The sequence below is a fragment of the Scyliorhinus torazame genome, chromosome 2 (assembly GCF_047496885.1).
Source record: "Scyliorhinus torazame isolate Kashiwa2021f chromosome 2, sScyTor2.1, whole genome shotgun sequence".
Taxonomy (NCBI): Eukaryota; Metazoa; Chordata; class Chondrichthyes; order Carcharhiniformes; family Scyliorhinidae; genus Scyliorhinus; species Scyliorhinus torazame.
Genome location: NC_092708.1, coordinates 354181942 through 354199290, shown reverse-complemented (window position 1 = coordinate 354199290; position 17349 = coordinate 354181942). Strand labels below are relative to the sequence as shown.

Below are 17349 nucleotides of genomic sequence, written 5' to 3'. Positions count from 1 at the left end.
GAAATCTGGAGTGCAGTCTAGGAAGGTAGGTGGTAATTTGTGTCTCTGAGCGGGAGAAATCCGGAGTGCAGTCTGGGAAGGTAGGTGGTAATTTGTGTCTGTGTCTCTGAGCGGGATGACATCCGGAGTGCAGTCTAGGAAGGTAGGTGGTAATTTGTGTGTCTCAGCGGGAGAAACCTGGAGTGCAGTCTAGGAAGGTAGGTGGTAATTTGTGTCTCTGAGCGGGAGAAATCCGGAGTGCAGTCTCGGAAGGTAGGTGGTAATTTGTGTCTGTGTCTCTGAGCGGGAGAAATCCGGAGTGCCGTCTAGGAAGGTAGGTGGTAATTTGGGTCTGTGCCTCTGAGCGGGAGAAATCCGGAGTGCAGTCTAGGAAGGTAGGTGGTAATTTGTGTCTCTCAGCGGGAGAAATCCGGAGTGCAGTCTGGGAAGGTAAGTGGTAATTTGTGTCTCTGAGCGGGAGAAATCCGGAGTGCAGTCTGGGAAGGTAAGTGGTAATTTGTGTCTCTGAGTGGGAGAAATCCGGAGTGCAGTCTCGGAAGGTAGGTGGTAATTTGTGTCTCTGAGCGGGGGAAATCCGGAGTGCAGTCTGGGAAGGTAAGTGGTACTTTGTGTCTCTGAGCGGGGGAAATCCGGAGTGCAGTCTGGGAAGGTAAGTGGTAATTTGTGCCTCTGAGTGGGAGAAATCCGGAGTGCAGTCTGGGAAGGTAGGTGGTAATTTGTGTCTCTGAGCGGGTGAAATCCGGAGTGCAGCCTCGGAAGGTAGGTGGTAATTTGTGTCTCTTGAGTGGAAGAATTCCGGAGTGCAGTCTAGGAAGGTAGGGGGTAATTTGTGTCTCTGAGTGGGAGAAATCCAGAGTGCAATCTAGAAAGGTAGGTGGTAATTTGTGTCTCTGAGCGGGAGAAAACCAGAGTGCAGTCTAGGAAGGTAGGTGGTAATTTGTGTCTCTGAGCGGGAGAAATCTGGAGTGCAGTCTGGGAAGGTAGGTGGTAATTTGTGTCTGTGTCTCTGAGCGGGAGAAATCCGGAGTGCAGTCTCGGAAGGTAGGTGGTAATTTGTGTGTCTCAGCAGGAGAAATCTGGAGTTCAGTCTAGGAAGGTAGGTGGTAATTTGTGTCTCTGAGCGGGAGAAATCTGGAGTGCAGTCTGGGAAGGTAGGTGGTAATTTGTGTCTGTGTCTCTGAGCGGGAGAAATCCGGAGTGCAGTCTCGGAAGGTAGGTGGTAATTTGTGTGTCTCAGCAGGAGAAATCTGGAGCGCAGTCTAGGAAGGTAGGTGGTAATTTGTGTCTCTGAGCGGGAGAAATCCGGAGTGCAGTCTGGGAAGGAAGGTGGTAATTTGTGTCTGTGTCTCTGAGCGGGAGAAATCCGGAGTGCAGTCTGGGAAGGTAAGTGGTAATTTGTGTCTCAGAGCAGGAGAAATCAGTCTAGGAAGGTAAGTGGTAATTTGTGTCTCTGATTGGGAGAAATCCAGAGTGCAGTCTAGAAAGGTAGGTGGTAATTTGTGTCTCTGAGCGGGAGAAATCCGGAATGCAGTCTAGTAAGGGAGGTGGTAATTTGTGTCTCTGAGCGGGAGAAATCCGGAGTGCAGTCTAGGAAGGTAGGTGGTAATTTGTGTCTCTGAGCGGGAGAAATCCGGAGTGCAGTCTGGGAAGGTAGGTGGTAATTTGTGTCTCTGAGCGGGAGAAATCCGGAGTGCAGTCTGGGAAGGTAGGTGGTAATTTGTGTCTCTGAGCGGGAGAAATCCGGAGTGCAGTCTGTGTAGGTAGGTGGTAATTTGTGTCTCTGAGTGGGAGAAATCCGGAGTGCAGTCTAGGAAGGTAGGTGGTAATTTGTGTCTCTGAGCGGGAGAAATCCAGAGAGCAGTCCAGAAAGGTAGGTGGTAATTTGTGTCTCTGAGCGGGAGAAATCCGGAGTGCAGTCTGGGAAGGTAGGTGGTAATTTGTGTGCCTCAGCGGGAGAAATCTGGAGTGCAGTCCAGGAAGGTAGGTGGTAATTTGTGTCTCTGAGCGGGAGAAATCCGGAGTCCAGTCTAGGAAGGTCGGTGGTAATTTGTGTCAGTGTCTCTGAGCGGGATGACATCCGGAGTGCAGTCTAGGAAGGTAGGTGGTAATTTGTGTCTCTGAGCGGGAGAAATCCGGAGTGCAGTCGAGGAAGGTAGGTGGTAATTTGGGTCTGTGCCTCTGAGCGGGAGAAATCCGGAGTGCAGTCTCGGAAGGTAGGTGGTAATTTGTGTCTCTGAGCGTGAGAAATCCGGAGTGCAGTCTGGGAAGGTAAGTGGTAATTTGTGTCTCTGAGCGGGAGAAATCCGGAGTGCAGTCTGGGAAGGTATGTGGTAATTTGTGTCTCTGTGTGGGAGAAATCCGGAGTGCAGTCTGGGAAAGTAGGTGGTAATTTGTGTCTCTGAGTGGGAGAAATCCGGAGTGCAGTCTCGGAAGGTAGGTGGTAATTTGTGTCTCTGAGCGGGGGAAATCCGGAGTGCAGTCTGGGAAGATAAGTGGTACTTTGTGTCTCTGAGCGGGAGAAATCCGGAGTGCAGTCTGGGAAGGTAGGTGGTAATTTGTGTCTGTGTCTCTGAGTGGGAGAAATCCGGAGTGCAGTCTGGGAAGGTAGGTGGTAATTTGTGTCTCTGAGCGGGAGAAATCCGGAGTGCAGTCTGGGAAGGTAAGTGGTCATTTGTGTCTCTGAGAGGGAGAAATCCGGAGTGCAGTCTGGGAAGGTAAGTGATAATTTGTATCTCTGAGCAGGAGAAATCCGGAGTGCAGTCTCGGAAGGTAAGTGGTAATTTGTGTCTATGTCTCTGAGTGGGAGAAATCCGGAGTGCAGTCTAGGAAGGTAGGTGGTAATTTGTGTCTCTGAGCGGGCGACATCCGGAGTGCAGCCTGGGAAGGTAGGTGGTAATTTGTGTCTCTGAGTGAGAGAAATCCGGAGTGCAGTCTGGGAAGGTAAGTGGTCATTTGTGTCTCTGAGAGGGAGAAATCCGGAGTGCAGTCTCGGAAGGTAAGTGGTAATTTGTGTCTATGTCTCTGAGTGGGAGAAATCCGGAGTGCAGTCTAGGAAGGTAAGTGGTAATTTGTGTCTCTGAGCGGGCGACATCCGGAGTGCAGCCTGGGAAGGTAGGTGATAATTTGTGTCTCTGAGTGGAAGAAATCCGGAGTGCAGTCTAGGAAGGTAGGTGGTAATTTGTGTCTCTGAATGGGAGAAATCCGGAGTGCAGTTGAGGAAGGTAGGTGGTAATTTGGGTCTGTGCCTCTGAGCGGGAGAAATCCGGAGTGCAGTCTCGGAAGGTAGGTGGTAATTTGTGTGTCTCAGCAGGAGAAATCTGGAGTGCAGTCTAGGAAGGTAGGTGGTAATTTGTGTCTCTGAGCGGGAGAAATCCGGAGTGCAGTCTGGGAAGGTAGGTGGTAATTTGTGTCTGTGTCTCTGAGCGGGATGACATCCGGAGTGCAGTCTAGGAAGGTAGGTGGTAATTTGTGTGTCTCAGCGGGAGAAACCTGGAGTGCAGTCTAGGAAGGTAGGTGGTAATTTGTGTCTCTGAGCGGGAGAAATCCGGAGTGCAGTCTCGGAAGGTAGGTGGTAATTTGTGTCTGTGTCTCTGAGCGGGAGGAATCCGGAGTGCCGTCTAGGAAGGTAGGTGGTAATTTGGGTCTGTGCCTCTGAGCGGGAGAAATCCGGAGTGCAGTCTAGGAAGGTAGGTGGTAATTTGTGTCTCTGAGCGGGAGAAATCCGGAGTGCAGTCTGGGAAGGTAAGTGGTAATTTGTGTCTCTGAGCGGGAGAAATCCGGAGTGCAGTCTGGGAAGGTAAGTGGTAATTTGTGTCTCTGAGTGGGAGAAATCCGGAGTGCAGTCTCGGAAGGTAGGTGGTAATTTGTGTCTCTGAGCGGGGGAAATCCGGAGTGCAGTCTGGGAAGGTAAGTGGTACTTTGTGTCTCTGAGCGGGGGAAATCCGGAGTGCAGTCTGGGAAGGTAAGTGGTAATTTGTCCCTCTGAGTGGGAGAAATCCGGAGTGCAGTCTGGGAAGGTAGGTGGTAATTTGTGTCTCTGAGCGGGAGAAATCAGTCTAGGAAGGTAAGTGGTAATTTGTGTCTCTGATTGGGAGAAATCCAGAGTGCAGTCTAGAAAGGTAGGTGGTAATTTGTGTCTCTGAGCGGGAGAAATCCGGAATGCAGTCTAGGAAGGGAGGTGGTAATTTGTGTCTCTGAGCGGGAGAAATCCAGAGTGCAGTCTAGGAAGGTAGGTGGTAATTTGTGTCTCTGAGCGGGAGAAATCCGGAGTGCAGACTAGGAAGGTAGGTGGCAATTTGTGTCTCTGAGCGGGTGAAATCCGGAGTGCAGCCTCGGAAGGTAGGTGGTAATTTGTGTCTCTTGAGTGGAAGAATTCCGGAGTGCAGTCTAGGAAGGTAGGGGGTAATTTGTGTCTCTGAGTGGGAGAAATCCAGAGTGCAATCTAGAAAGGTAGGTGGTAATTTGTGTCTCTGAGCGGGAGAAATCCAGAGAGCTGTCCAAGAAGGTAGGTGGTAATTTGTGTGCCTCAGCGGGAGAAATCCGGAGTGCAGTCGAGAAAGGTAAGTGGTAATTTGTGTCTCTGAGCGGGAGAAATCCGGAGTGCAGTCTGGGAAGATAAGTGGTAATTTGTGTCTCTGAGTGGGAGAAATGCGGAGTGCAGTCTAGGAAGGTAGGTGGTAATTTGTGTCTGTGTCTCTGAGCGGGAGAAATCCGGAGTGCAGTCTAGGAAGGCAAGTGGTAATTTGTGTGTCTCAGCGGGAGAAATCTGGAGTGCAGTCTGGGAAGTTAAGTGGTAATTTGTGTCTCTGAGTGGGAGAAATCGGAGTGCAGTCTAGGAAGGTAGGTGATAATTTGTGTCTCTGAGCGGGAGAAATCCGGAGTGCATTCTAGGAAGGTCAGTGGTAATTTGTGTCTCTGAGCGGGAGAAATCCCGAGTGCAGTCTGGGAAGGTAGGTGGTAATTTGTGTCTGTGTCTCTGAGTGGGAGAAATCCGGAGTGCCGTCTAGGAAGGTAGGTGGTAATTTGGGTCTGTGCCTCTGAGCGGGAGAAATCCGGAGTGCAGTCTAGGAAGGTAGGTGGTAATTTGTGTCTCTGAGCGGGAGAAATCCGGAGTGCAGTCTGGGAAGGTAAGTGGTAATTTGTGTCTCTGAGCGGGAGAAATCCGGAGTGCAGTCTGGGAAGGTAAGTGGTAATTTGTGTCTCTGAGTGGGAGAAATCCGGAGTGCAGTCTCGGAAGGTAGGTGGTAATTTGTGTCTCTGAGCGGGGGAAATCCGGAGTGCAGTCTGGGAAGGTAAGTGGTACTTTGTGTCTCTGAGCGGGGGAAATCCGGAGTGCAGTCTGGGAAGGTAAGTGGTAATTTGTCCCTCTGAGTGGGAGAAATCCGGAGTGCAGTCTGGGAAGGTAGGTGGTAATTTGTGTCTCTGAGCGGGAGAAATCAGTCTAGGAAGGTAAGTGGTAATTTGTGTCTCTGATTGGGAGAAATCCAGAGTGCAGTCTAGAAAGGTAGGTGGTAATTTGTGTCTCTGAGCGGGAGAAATCCGGAATGCAGTCTAGGAAGGGAGGTGGTAATTTGTGTCTCTGAGCGGGAGAAATCCAGAGTGCAGTCTAGGAAGGTAGGTGGTAATTTGTGTCTCTGAGCGGGAGAAATCCGGAGTGCAGACTAGGAAGGTAGGTGGCAATTTGTGTCTCTGAGCGGGTGAAATCCGGAGTGCAGCCTCGGAAGGTAGGTGGTAATTTGTGTCTCTTGAGTGGAAGAATTCCGGAGTGCAGTCTAGGAAGGTAGGGGGTAATTTGTGTCTCTGAGTGGGAGAAATCCAGAGTGCAATCTAGAAAGGTAGGTGGTAATTTGTGTCTCTGAGCGGGAGAAATCCAGAGTGCAGTCGAGAAAGGTAAGTGGTAATTTGTGTCTCTGAGCGGGAGAAATCCGGAGTGCAGTCTGGGAAGATAAGTGGTAATTTGTGTCTCTGAGTGGGAGAAATGCGGAGTGCAGTCTAGGAAGGTAGGTGGTAATTTGTGTCTGTGTCTCTGAGCGGGAGAAATCCGGAGTGCAGTCTAGGAAGGCAAGTGGTAATTTGTGTCTCTGAGCGGGAGAAATCCGGAGTGCATTCTAGGAAGGTCAGTGGTAATTTGTGTCTCTGAGCGGGAGAAATCCCGAGTGCAGTCTGGGAAGGTAGGTGGTAATTTGTGTCTGTGTCTCTGAGTGGGAGAAATCCGGAGTGCAGTCTGGGAAGGTAGGTGGTAATTTGTGTCTCTGAGCGGGAGAAATCCGGAGTGCAGTCTCGGAAGGTAGGTGGTAACTTGTGTCTCTGAATGGGAGAAATCCGGAGTGCAGTCTGGGAAGGTAGGTGGTAATTTGTGTCTGTACCTCTGAGCGGGAGAAATCCGGAGTGCAGTTGAGGAAGGTAGGTGGTAATTTGTGTGTCTCAGCAGGAGAAATCTGGAGTTCAGTCTAGGAAGGTAGGTGGTAATTTGTGTCTCTGAGCGGGAGAAATCCGGAGTGCAGTCTGGGAAGGTAGGTGGTAATTTGTGTCTGTGTCTCTGAGCGGGAGAAATCCGGAGTGCAGTCTCGGAAGGTAGGTGGTAATTTGTGTGTCTCAGCAGGAGAAATCTGGAGCGCAGTCTAGGAAGGTAGGTGGTAATTTGTGTCTCTGAGCGGGAGAAATCCGGAGTGCAGTCTGGGAAGGAAGGTGGTAATTTGTGTCTGTGTCTCTGAGCGGGATGACATCCGGAGTGCAGTCTAGGAAGGTAGGTGGTAATTTGTGTCTCTGAGCGGGAGAAATCTGGAGTGCAGTCTCGGAAGGTAGGTGGTAATTTGTGTCTGTGTCTCTGAGCGGGAGAAATCCGGAGTGCAGTCTGGGAAGGTAGGTGGTAATTTGTGTCTCTGAGCGGGGGAAATCCGGAGTGCAGTCTGGGAAGGTAAGTGGTACTTTGTGTCTCTGAGCGGGAGAAATCCGGAGTGCAGTCTGGGAAGGTAAGTGGTAACTTGTGCCTCTGAGTGGGAGAAATCCGGAGTGCAGTCCAGGAAGGTAGGTGGTAATTTGTGTCTCTGAGTGGGAGAAATCCGGAGTGCAGTCTGGGAAGGTAGGTGGTAATTTGTGTCTCTGAGCGGGAGAAATCCAGAGTGCAGTCTGGGAAGGTAGGTGGTAATTTGTGTCTCTGAGCGGGAGAAATCCGGAGTGCAGTCTGGGAAGGTAAGTGGTAATTTGTGTCTCTGAGCGGGAGAAATCAGTCTAGGAAGGTAAGTGGTAATTTGTGTCTCTGATTGGGAGAAATCCAGAGTGCAGTCTAGAAAGGTAGGTGGTAATTTGTGTCTCTGAGCGGGAGAAATCCGGAATGCAGTCTAGGAAGGGAGGTGGTAATTTGTGTCTCTGAGCGGGAGAAATCCAGAGTGCAGTCTAGGAAGGTAGGTGGTAATTTGTGTGTCTGAGCGGGAGAAATCCGGAGTGCAGTCTAGGAAAGTAAGTGGTAATTTGTGTCTCTGAGCGGGAGAAATCCGGAATGCAGTCTAGGAAGGTAGGTGGTAATTTGTGTCAGTGTCTCTGAGCGGGATGACATCCGGAGTGCAGTCTCGGAAGGTAGGTGGTAATTTGTGTCTGTGAGCGGGAGAAATCTGGAGTGCAGTCTGGGAAGGTAGGTGGTAATTTGTGTCTCTGAGTGGGAGAAACCCGGAGTCCAGTCTAGGAAGGTAAGTGGTAATTTGTGTCTGTGAGCGGGAGAAATCCGGAGTGCAGTCTAGGAAGGTAGGTGGTAATTTGTGTTTCTGAGTGGGAGAAATCCGGAGTGCAGTCTAGGAAGGTAGGTTCGGTTGACATAGTTCGGTTGGAGCTGCAGTTGGATGCACTTAGGAGCATGCAGGTGGCGGAAAGCATCATAGATCGGAGTAGAGACGTGGTCACATTCAAGGTGCAGGCAGACAGATGGATGACTGCTAGAAAGGGTAGACAGTCAGTGCATGAATCCCCTGTGGCTGTCCCCCTCTCTAACAGGTATACCGTTTTGGATACTATTGAGGGGGATAGACTATCAGCGAAAAACAACAGCAGCCGGAACAGTGGCGCCACAACTGGCTGTTGCCCAGCAGGGGAGGGCAAAGTGCACGAGAGCGATAGTTCTCCTGCACTGGGTAAGGTGTGTATACAGTCTGGGTCATGTTGGCATCGAAAAGGAATGAAAAATGAAAATCGCTTATTGTCACAAGTAGGCTTCAAATGAAGTTCCTGTGAAAAGCCCCTAGTCACCACATTCTGGCGCCTGTTCGGGGAAGCTGGTATGGGAATTGAACCGTGCTGCTAGCCTTCCTTGGTCTGCTTTCAAAGCCCTGTGCTAAACCAGACCCTTTCGGTATTGGGTCTTTTAAAAGATATTAAGGTAGATAAGTCTCCTGGGCCAGATGGGATTTACCCCAGAATACTGAGGGAGGCAAGGGAGGAAATTGCTGGGGCCTTAACAGACATCTTTGTATCCTGATTGGCTACAGGTGAGATCCCAGAGGACTGGTGAATAACTAATGTGGTACCGCTGTTTCAGAAAGGTAGTAGGGATAATCCAGGAAACTATAGGCCGGTGAGCCTCACGTCGGTAGTAGGTAAATTATTGAAGAGAATTCTCAGGGACAGGATTTATACCATTTGGAAACAAATGGGCTCATTAGCGAGAGCATAGTTTTGTGAAGGGGAGGTCATGCCTCACTAACTTCACTAAGTTTTTTGAGGTGACAAGGATGATTGATATGGGGAGGGCGATGGATGTTGTTTACATGGACTTCAGTAAAGCCTTTGACAAGATGCCTCATGGCAGACTGGTACAAAAGATGAAGTCATACGGGATCAGAGTCGAGGTGGTAAGTTGGATACAGAACTGGCTCGGTCACAGAAGGCAAAGGGTAGCAGTATGAGGGTGTTTTTCTGAATGGAAGGTTGTGATTAGTGGTGTTCCACAGGGATTTGTGCTGGGGCCTCTTGTTTGTAATATACATAAATGATTTGGAGGAAAATGTAGCTGGTCTGATTAGCAAGTTCGCAGATGACACCAAGGTTGGTGGAGTGGCAGATAATGTTGAGGATTGTCAGAGGATACAGCAGGACAAAGACAAGTTGGAGACTTGGGCAGAGAAATGACAAATGGAGTTTAATTCAGAAAAATGTGAGGTAATGCGAGAGTGGAAATATACTGTAAATGGCAAAACTCTTAGGAATATAGAAAGAGAGATCTGGGCTTGCAGGTCCACAGATCTTTGAAAGTGGCAACACAAGTGGACAAGATAGTCAAGAAAGCATACGGAATGCTTGCCTTCATTGGGTGGGACATCGAGTATAAGAACTGGCAAGTCATGCTACAGTTGTCTCGAACCTTGGTCAGGCCGCACTTGGAATATTGCGCACACTTCTGGTCGCCACACTACCAGAAGGATGTGGAGGCTTTGGAGGAGGTGTAGAGGAGGTTTACCAGGATGTTGCCTGGTCTGGAGGGTGTTAGCTATGCGGAGAGGCAGCACGGTAGCATAGTGGTTAGCACAGTTGCTTCACAGCTCCAGGGTCCCAGTTTCGATTCCCGGCTTGGGCCACTGTCTGTGTGGAGTCTGCACGTTCTCCCCGTGTGTGCGTGGGTTTCCTCCGGGTGCTCCGGTTTCTTCCCACAGTCCAAAGATGGGCAGGTTAGGTGGATTGGCCATTCTAAATTGCCCTTAGTGTCCAAAAAGGTTAGGTTGGGTTATGGGGATAATCATAGATTTATCATAGAATTTACAGTGCAGAAGGAGGCCATTCGGCCCATCGAGTCTGCACCGGCTCTTGGAAAGGGCACCCTACCCAAGGTCAACACCTCCACCCTATCCCCATAATCCAATAACCCCACCCAACACTAAGGGCAATTTTGGACACTAAGGGCAATTTATCATGGCCAATCCACCTAACCTTCACATCTTTGGACTGTGGGAGGAAACCGGAGCACCCGGAGGAAACCCACGCACACACGGGAAGGACGTGCAGACTCCGCACAGACAGCGACCCAAGCCGGAATCGAACCTGGGACCCTGGAGCTGTGAAGCATTTGTGCTATCCACAATGCTACCGTGCTGCATTGTGGTGCATAAAGGGGATAGGGTGGAGGCGTGGGGCATAAGTAGGGTGCTCTTTCTAAGGGCCGGTGCAGACTCGATGGGCTGAATGGTCTCCTTCTGCACTGTAAATTCTATGAAATAGACTCACACTATTTTTATTAGAAGGACGGAGGTTGCGGGGTGACCAGATAGAGGTCTACAAGATTATGAGGGGCATGGATAGAGTGGATGGGCAGGCACTTTTTCCCAGGGTGTAGGGGTCAGTCACTAGGGGGCATAGGTTTATGGTCCATAGGGCAAAGTTTACAGGAGATGTGCGAGGCAAGTTTTCACAGAGGTTGGTGTGCGTGGAACGCATTGCCAATGGGAGGCTGTGGAAGCAGGTACATTAAAGGCGTCCAAAAGATATCTCAACAAATACATGGATAGACTGGGTATTGAGGGATATGGCACGAGGAAGTGCTGAGGGCTTTGGCCAAGGTTGGTATCATGACCGGTACAGGCTTGGAAGGCCTGTTCCTCTGCTGTATTGCTCTTTAGAAGAGGTCCTTCGGCCCATCAAATCTGCACATGAAAAACACCTGTCATGCCCACCAAATCCCATTTGCCAGCACTTGGCCCATAGCCTTGAATGTTATGTCATGCCAAATGCTCATCCAGGTACTTTTCAAAGAGTGTGAGGCAATCTGCTACCACCACCCTCCCAGGCAGTGCATTCCAGACCTCTGGGTAAAAACATTTTTCTTACAATAATTTTTATTATTGTCACATGTAGGCTTACATTAACACTGCAATGAAGTTACTGTGAAATGCCCCTAGTCGCCACACTCTGGCGTCTGTTCGGGAACACAGACGGAGAATTCAGAATGCCCAATTCACCTTACAAGCATGTCTTTCAGGAATTGTGGGAGGAAACCGGAGCACCCGCAGGAAACCCACGCAGACACGGGAAGCGCGTGCAAACTCGCACAGATAGTGAGCCAAGCGGGAATCGAACCTGGGACCTTGGCGCTGTGAAGCAACAGTTGCTACCGTGCTGCCCCAAATCTACCAAACCTCAAATCCCCTCTAAACCTCCTGCCCCCACATTGTCATCTATGTAATTTATATAAATGACAAAACAATAGGGGACCCCAGCCCGGCTTACTGTGGTAACACTGGCTTCCAGTCAATAAAGTAGCCATGTCATCACTCTCCATCTCCTACAGCTAAGCCAAATTTGAATCCACCTTATCAAGTTACCCTATATCCCATGTGCATTTGTCTTCTTTATAAATCTCCCATGTGGGACCTTGTCAAAGGCTTTGCTGAAATCGATGTAAACTACATCAACTGCACTACCCTCATCTACACACCTAGTTACATGCTCAAAAAATTCAATCAACTTTGTTAGGTATGACCTCTCTCTGATAATTTAGGCGAACAACTGAGTCAAGAGGCAAGAGTGCTACCCACTAAGCCACATCAATATGAAAGGAACTAGTAATGGATCATAGAATTTACAGTGCAGGAGGCCATTCGGCCCATCGAGTTTGCACCGGCCCTTGGAAAGAGCATCACACTCAAGCCCACACCTCCATCCCATCCCCTTAAGCTTTTGAAAAACAAATCTCATTATTTTGTGAATAATTTTTTAAAACAGGAAAAGAAAAAGAATTCATCCTTTATTAGTTAAAAGTACTTACCAGACTGGGGTCATAACCCAAGGAGAAGAGGTAAGGCTTTTCCTGCAGTACAGCCTGTTGCCATTGAGGCTCTGACACCATACCAATGAACCAGTCTCTATCGTATTCTTCCAAATAATTCACCAACTCAACAAAATTTTCAACTGGACCTAGACTGGCTTTGTCAAACATCAACTTGAAGGTATACCTATGTGAAGAAATGTTTCATCATGATCACTTTCTGCATTTCAATCAAGTAACCCCGTGTATCAAATTGCAGTTTCACAAATTAACCAACGATTTTCAGCAGTAGCTGCTCTTCTAGAAAAGCATCACATTTTAGTTACCTGAATGCCTTTAGTGCAAGTGTGAACAACTCTGGCTTTTGAGTCAACCAATCCAAACCCAAAGACCAGGGTATATCACCAGAATACACCTTGAAGACTTGATTGGGACTTGGGATTGTAGAGTCTGTTCCTAACATTACACCATAACAAGTCATCACCACCTGGGCGTACGTATCTCTCAAAGTCTCATCTCCTTTCACTTCAAAGATAACGGAAGGTTTTTCATCAGCGTGGACAACATCCAAGAGAGTAAGAACAAATGAATACCAATCTTCAGGGAAGGACTTCAACAAATCTTGAAGCAGTAGAGAAGGGAAAGGTCCAGATCGCCAATTTTCTGGCACTTTTAGCTTATGTGAGTAAGGGGAACTGAATGGGCCCATTTCATGGCTACCGGTTTCCATTAAAAATTCTCTTCCTTTGTCAGTAGCATGAAGTCCATATGTGGGAGTTGTTTTTGGTAATTCTTCATCATTCATATCAGGAGATAATCTTTGTGTTTCAACACTCCCTGGAATAGATGTTATTATAGGTTGAGTAGTTATTTGTTGCACACCTGTGGTGCTTTTAACGAAACTTATTCTAGTCTTTCTTCCAATGGACTCCAGTTCAAACAGATCACCATCTGACCATTCATTAAATGTTTCTGAATTTATACTGTAAGAATCTTTGGGACTTTTAGAAGATTCTGTTTGCACTGAAGTAATTGTATACTCATCTGACCAGGTTATATTCTGATGTAATGACTGGTTTTCTTGAAAATTTTCTGAAGGTTTTGACTTATTAGTATAATGTAGAAGTACCCAAATGAAAACTTTTGCAAAATCTTCTTTTAACTGTTTTAAATTTTCATGAGAGTCAATGATTCCTGTTAAAATATTCCGTGCATCAGAGTAGACTTCTACTGGGAGTACAGCACAGGGAGTCAAGATGTTGCCAATATGCTGATTTACAGGGCAGGCTTTCGCTTGGTCATCTTGTTCAAAGGCCATTTCAAACACCTCATCCACTCGTCGAGCTTCAGCAGTGTGGCATGATGTTTCTTGGAGCTCTAAACCCTGACAATAAACAAAAGCAATTTCACATCAAATGTAAAAATCAATCCATCAAAAGGATTACAAATATTGCACAATCATGAAATCAGAATTCCAGTGAAGTAGTATATTTTTGATTGGAAAATAATTTCACTTCTCTCCTACTTGCATTCACATCACTCTTGGCTGACAGGACAGACTGAATATTACACCCAAGCCTCCACCAATGCCACCCATTTTTCTTCTCTGTGGCATGGGACCCCTGTTGCAAACTTCAATGTCCTGAACCCTACTTACGTGGATTTCAGGATTTAACTGGGTAGGAGATCTGGTGGCAAAAGCAGGCAACTCCCTTTTCATTTCAAAAGTAGGCTACTCCACTCATTTTTGGGGCCTGGGTTGAAACTCGCTGACAGACAAGCTGAAACTTTGCTCTAAAAACCAATTCAGCATCTTATGCACATTTGGGTAGATAATCCAACTCCTGCAAAATTGGCACATATATTGATAGGACAAGGAATATACCTTGGTCAAACAAACAATGGCCTGTAGTCCAAGAGTATTATTGCCCCACCTTCTGGAGAGGCAAACTGAAGAAATTAAATGCAAATGAAGAACAGGTATAGGAATTTATTGACTGAAGGTCAATTTAAAGTAATGTAAACTATGAATGTAAACATTCACAAAACAAAAAACAATTAAAGGTGGTCCATTAGGCAAAAAATAAATAACTTGGGCAAGAGTTAGGACCAAGTGGGAACTCTATTTTATCAAAGTACTGATTTTCTATTAGTGGTACTCATGGCAGCTGTGGACAATTCTGCAGATTTCAATGGGCCCATGCTCTAAACTGAAGGAAGCGTGGTAATACGAATACTGGGTGAGTGTATTAAAAAGATTGGTATGTGCACAAATAAATCAAAATTAGTCCAGTAGCAATATTTTTTTTAAAATGCTGGACTAAGTAATTTGATCCTTGGTTTAACAGGATCGGAATTAATCTTCTCCTTCAATGTCACCATTCCACATTGCCCCTATTTCCCTCAATCCACAAAGATCTATCCACCCCAGTCTGAAATATACTCAGTGATTGAACATCCGCAGCTCTCTGGGTAAAGAATTCCAAAATTTGGCAACCCTTTCAGTAAAGAAAATTTCTTCTCAACACGGTCATAAATGACTGACACCTTATTATGAGGCTGTGACACCTCCCCAAGTTATAGACACCCCATCTATGGTGAACATTGTTCCAGAATCTATGCTGTCAAGTTCCGTAAGAATTTTTTTTTACATTTAGAGTACCCAATTATTTTTTTTCCCAATTAAGGGGCAGTTTAGCATGGCCAATCCACCTAACTTGCACATCTTTGGGTTGTGGGGTGAAACCCATGCAGACACGGGGAGAATGTGCAAACTCCACTCAGACAGTGACCCGGAATCAAACCCGGGTCCTCAGCACCTCTAAAAAATGTATATGTTTCAACCCATTGCCTCTGACTTATTTAAACTCCAGGGAATTATATGCCCAGTCTACTCTATCTCTCCAGGAAACAGTCTAATGAACCTTTCTTGTAGTCCCTCTAAGACAACTGTTTTCTTCCTTGGGTAAGGAGGCCAAAATTGCACAAACTGCTCCAGATGTGACCTCACCAAAGTCCCTCTATGATTGTAGCAAGATGCCTTTAATCTTATAGTCCAAACAGTTTGTTAAAAAAAATTGCTAACATATAATTTTCCTTCCTAATCATTTGTTGAGCCTGCATTTTTACTTTGTGATTTGTGTATGTGGACACCTCACAGATCATAGAATTTACAGTGCAGAAGGAGGCCATTCGGCCCATTGAGTCTGCACCGGTTCTTGGAAAGAGCACCCTACCCAAGGTCAACACCCCCACCCTATCCCCATAACCCAGTAACCCCACCCAACACTAAGTGCAATTTTGGACACAATGGGCAATTTTTCATGGCCAATCCACCTAACCCGCACATCTTTGGACTGTGGGAGGAAACCGGAGCACCCGGAGGAAACCCACGCACACACGGGGAGGATGTGCAGACTCCGCACAGACAGTGACCCAAGCCGGAATGGAACCTGGGACCCTGGAGCTGTGAAGCAATTGTGCTATCCACAATGCTACTGTGCTGCCCTCCTGGGTATCTCCAAAGGCAAGCATTTTCCAGTTTCGCGCCATTTAGAAAAAAATCTGCGTTTTATTTTTTTCTACCCAAATGGATAACTTCACACTTTGCCACATTGTGTTCCATGTTCTTGTCCACTCACTCAAACTATCCATTTCCATCTGCAGCTGGAGTTCTCCTCACTTACTTTTTGACCTAACTTTGTATCATCAGCAAGCTTGAATACATTGCATACAGTTCCTTTGTCTAAGCGATTATTATAGACTCTAAATGGCTGAAGCCCAAGTACCGATGCTTGCAGTACCCAGCTAGTTACAGGTGCCAACCTGAAAATGCCCTGTTTATTTCTCCTGTTTCTGGTCCATTAACCAATCCTTAATCCATGCAAATATATTAACCCCAATCCCAGGACAGAATCAATTTCGCTAGAGCTAAGGAACAAAAAATATACAATTACTTTGCTCAGTGTAGTCTATAGGCCACTAATTATTGGGTGCAATGCAGAGGAACACGTCTGCAAGAAATCAGAGATGCAAAACAGTTACAATGGAGGAATTTCAACTACCCAAATATAAACTGGGATAGCGGTAGAGTAAAGGGCAAAGATGCAAGAGTTCCTAGAGTGTGTTCAGGAGAATTTTCTACAGCAGTAGTGAGGTCTTACTTCAATTGTACAGAAGCTTGATTTGACCGCACCTGGAATAGTGTGTGCAGTTTTGGTCCCCTTGCCTCAAAAGATATTATTGCCATAAAGGGAGTGCAACAAAGGTCCATCAGACTTGTTCTGGGGATGGCAGTATTGTCTTATGGAGCGAGATTGGGCAAACTGAGCCTGTTTTCTCTTGAGTTTTGAAGAATGAGAGGTGATCTCATTGAAACCTATAAAATACTTAAAGACAGGATAGATGCAGGTAAGATGTTTCCCTTGGTTGAGGAGTCCAGAACCAGGGGGCGCAATTTCAAAATAGGAGGATGCCATTCAGAACAGAGAGAATTTTATTTTTATGCAGAACGTTGTGAATTCTATACCCGAGAGGGCCATGGTAGCTCAGTCATTGGGAATGTTAAAGGTAGAGATTGATAGATTTCTGATTAACAATAACGTAAAGAGTTATGGGGATTGTTTGTGTAAAAGGCATTGAAGTGTCCAATCAGCCTTGGTCATATTGAATGGCGAAGAAGGCTCAATGGACTGAAAGGTCTACTCCTGTTTCTAGTTTGCGTCCAATCCAACGAGAAAGGAAGCTATACTAGGTTGGTCTTTGGAATGAGGTGGGCCAATTGTATCAAGTATCAGTGGGAGAACATTTAGGGGACAGTGATCATTGTATCATAATGTTTAGGCTGACTATGGAAAAGGACAATGGACAATCCAGAGTAGGAATAATTAATTAGGGAAAAGTCAACTTCAATTGGGTAAGAACAGATCTGGGACGAATAGATTGGCAGGAAAAATGGTAGCTGAACAATGGACTACCTTCAAAAGAAGAGATGGAACGGACAAAGTCACGTATAACATGTCGGAGTTCCCTGAATGGAATTTAAGATAAAGAAGAAAAAAAGTGTGCTTATGACCAGTGTTACGTCGAAAATATAACTGAGAACCAGACTGAATACAGGAGGTTCAGAGGAGAAGTGAGAAAGGAAATAAGAGAAACAGAAAGGGTGTATGAAAAGAGATTGACAGCTAATATAAAATGGAATCCCAAAGTCCTCTGGAGGCACATAAATAGAAACGGGTGATAAAAGGAGAAGTAGGGCCGATTAGGGCGCAAAAAGAGGATTTGCACATGGAGGCAGAGGCATGGCCGAGGTATTAAATTAATACTTTGCATCTGCCTTCCCAAGCCTAAAGATGCTACCCAGGCCATTTTGAGAGAGGAGATAAGTCAGGCATGTGAAGAGTTTAAAATTAATAAGCAGGAAATATTGGATAGATTATCTGGGCTTAAGTTTGATAAGGCACCGGGGCCAGATGAAATACGGAGGGCAATGTGATGGAAATTGCAACGGCACTGGCCCTAATTTTTAGACTCTGGGGTGGTGCTAGAGGATTGGAGAACTGTAAACATTATGTCCTTGTTCAAGAAAAATGGGCACTGTATTT

At 46.7% G+C, this 17349-nt stretch overlaps 1 protein-coding gene across 2 annotated transcripts in view; it reads right to left on the bottom strand.

Moving 5' to 3' along the window:
• Positions 1-17349, bottom strand: part of pcnx4 (pecanex 4) — an 84086-nt gene that overhangs the window by 29773 nt on the left and 36964 nt on the right. For both annotated transcript variants that reach the window (XM_072491672.1, XM_072491681.1), the window contains exons 9-10: positions 12070-13127; positions 11744-11930 (exon numbers count right to left, since the gene is read on the bottom strand). In XM_072491672.1, coding sequence (XP_072347773.1) covers positions 11744-11930; positions 12070-13127 — 1245 coding nt within the window. The remainder of the gene's footprint in view (positions 1-11743; positions 11931-12069; positions 13128-17349) is intronic.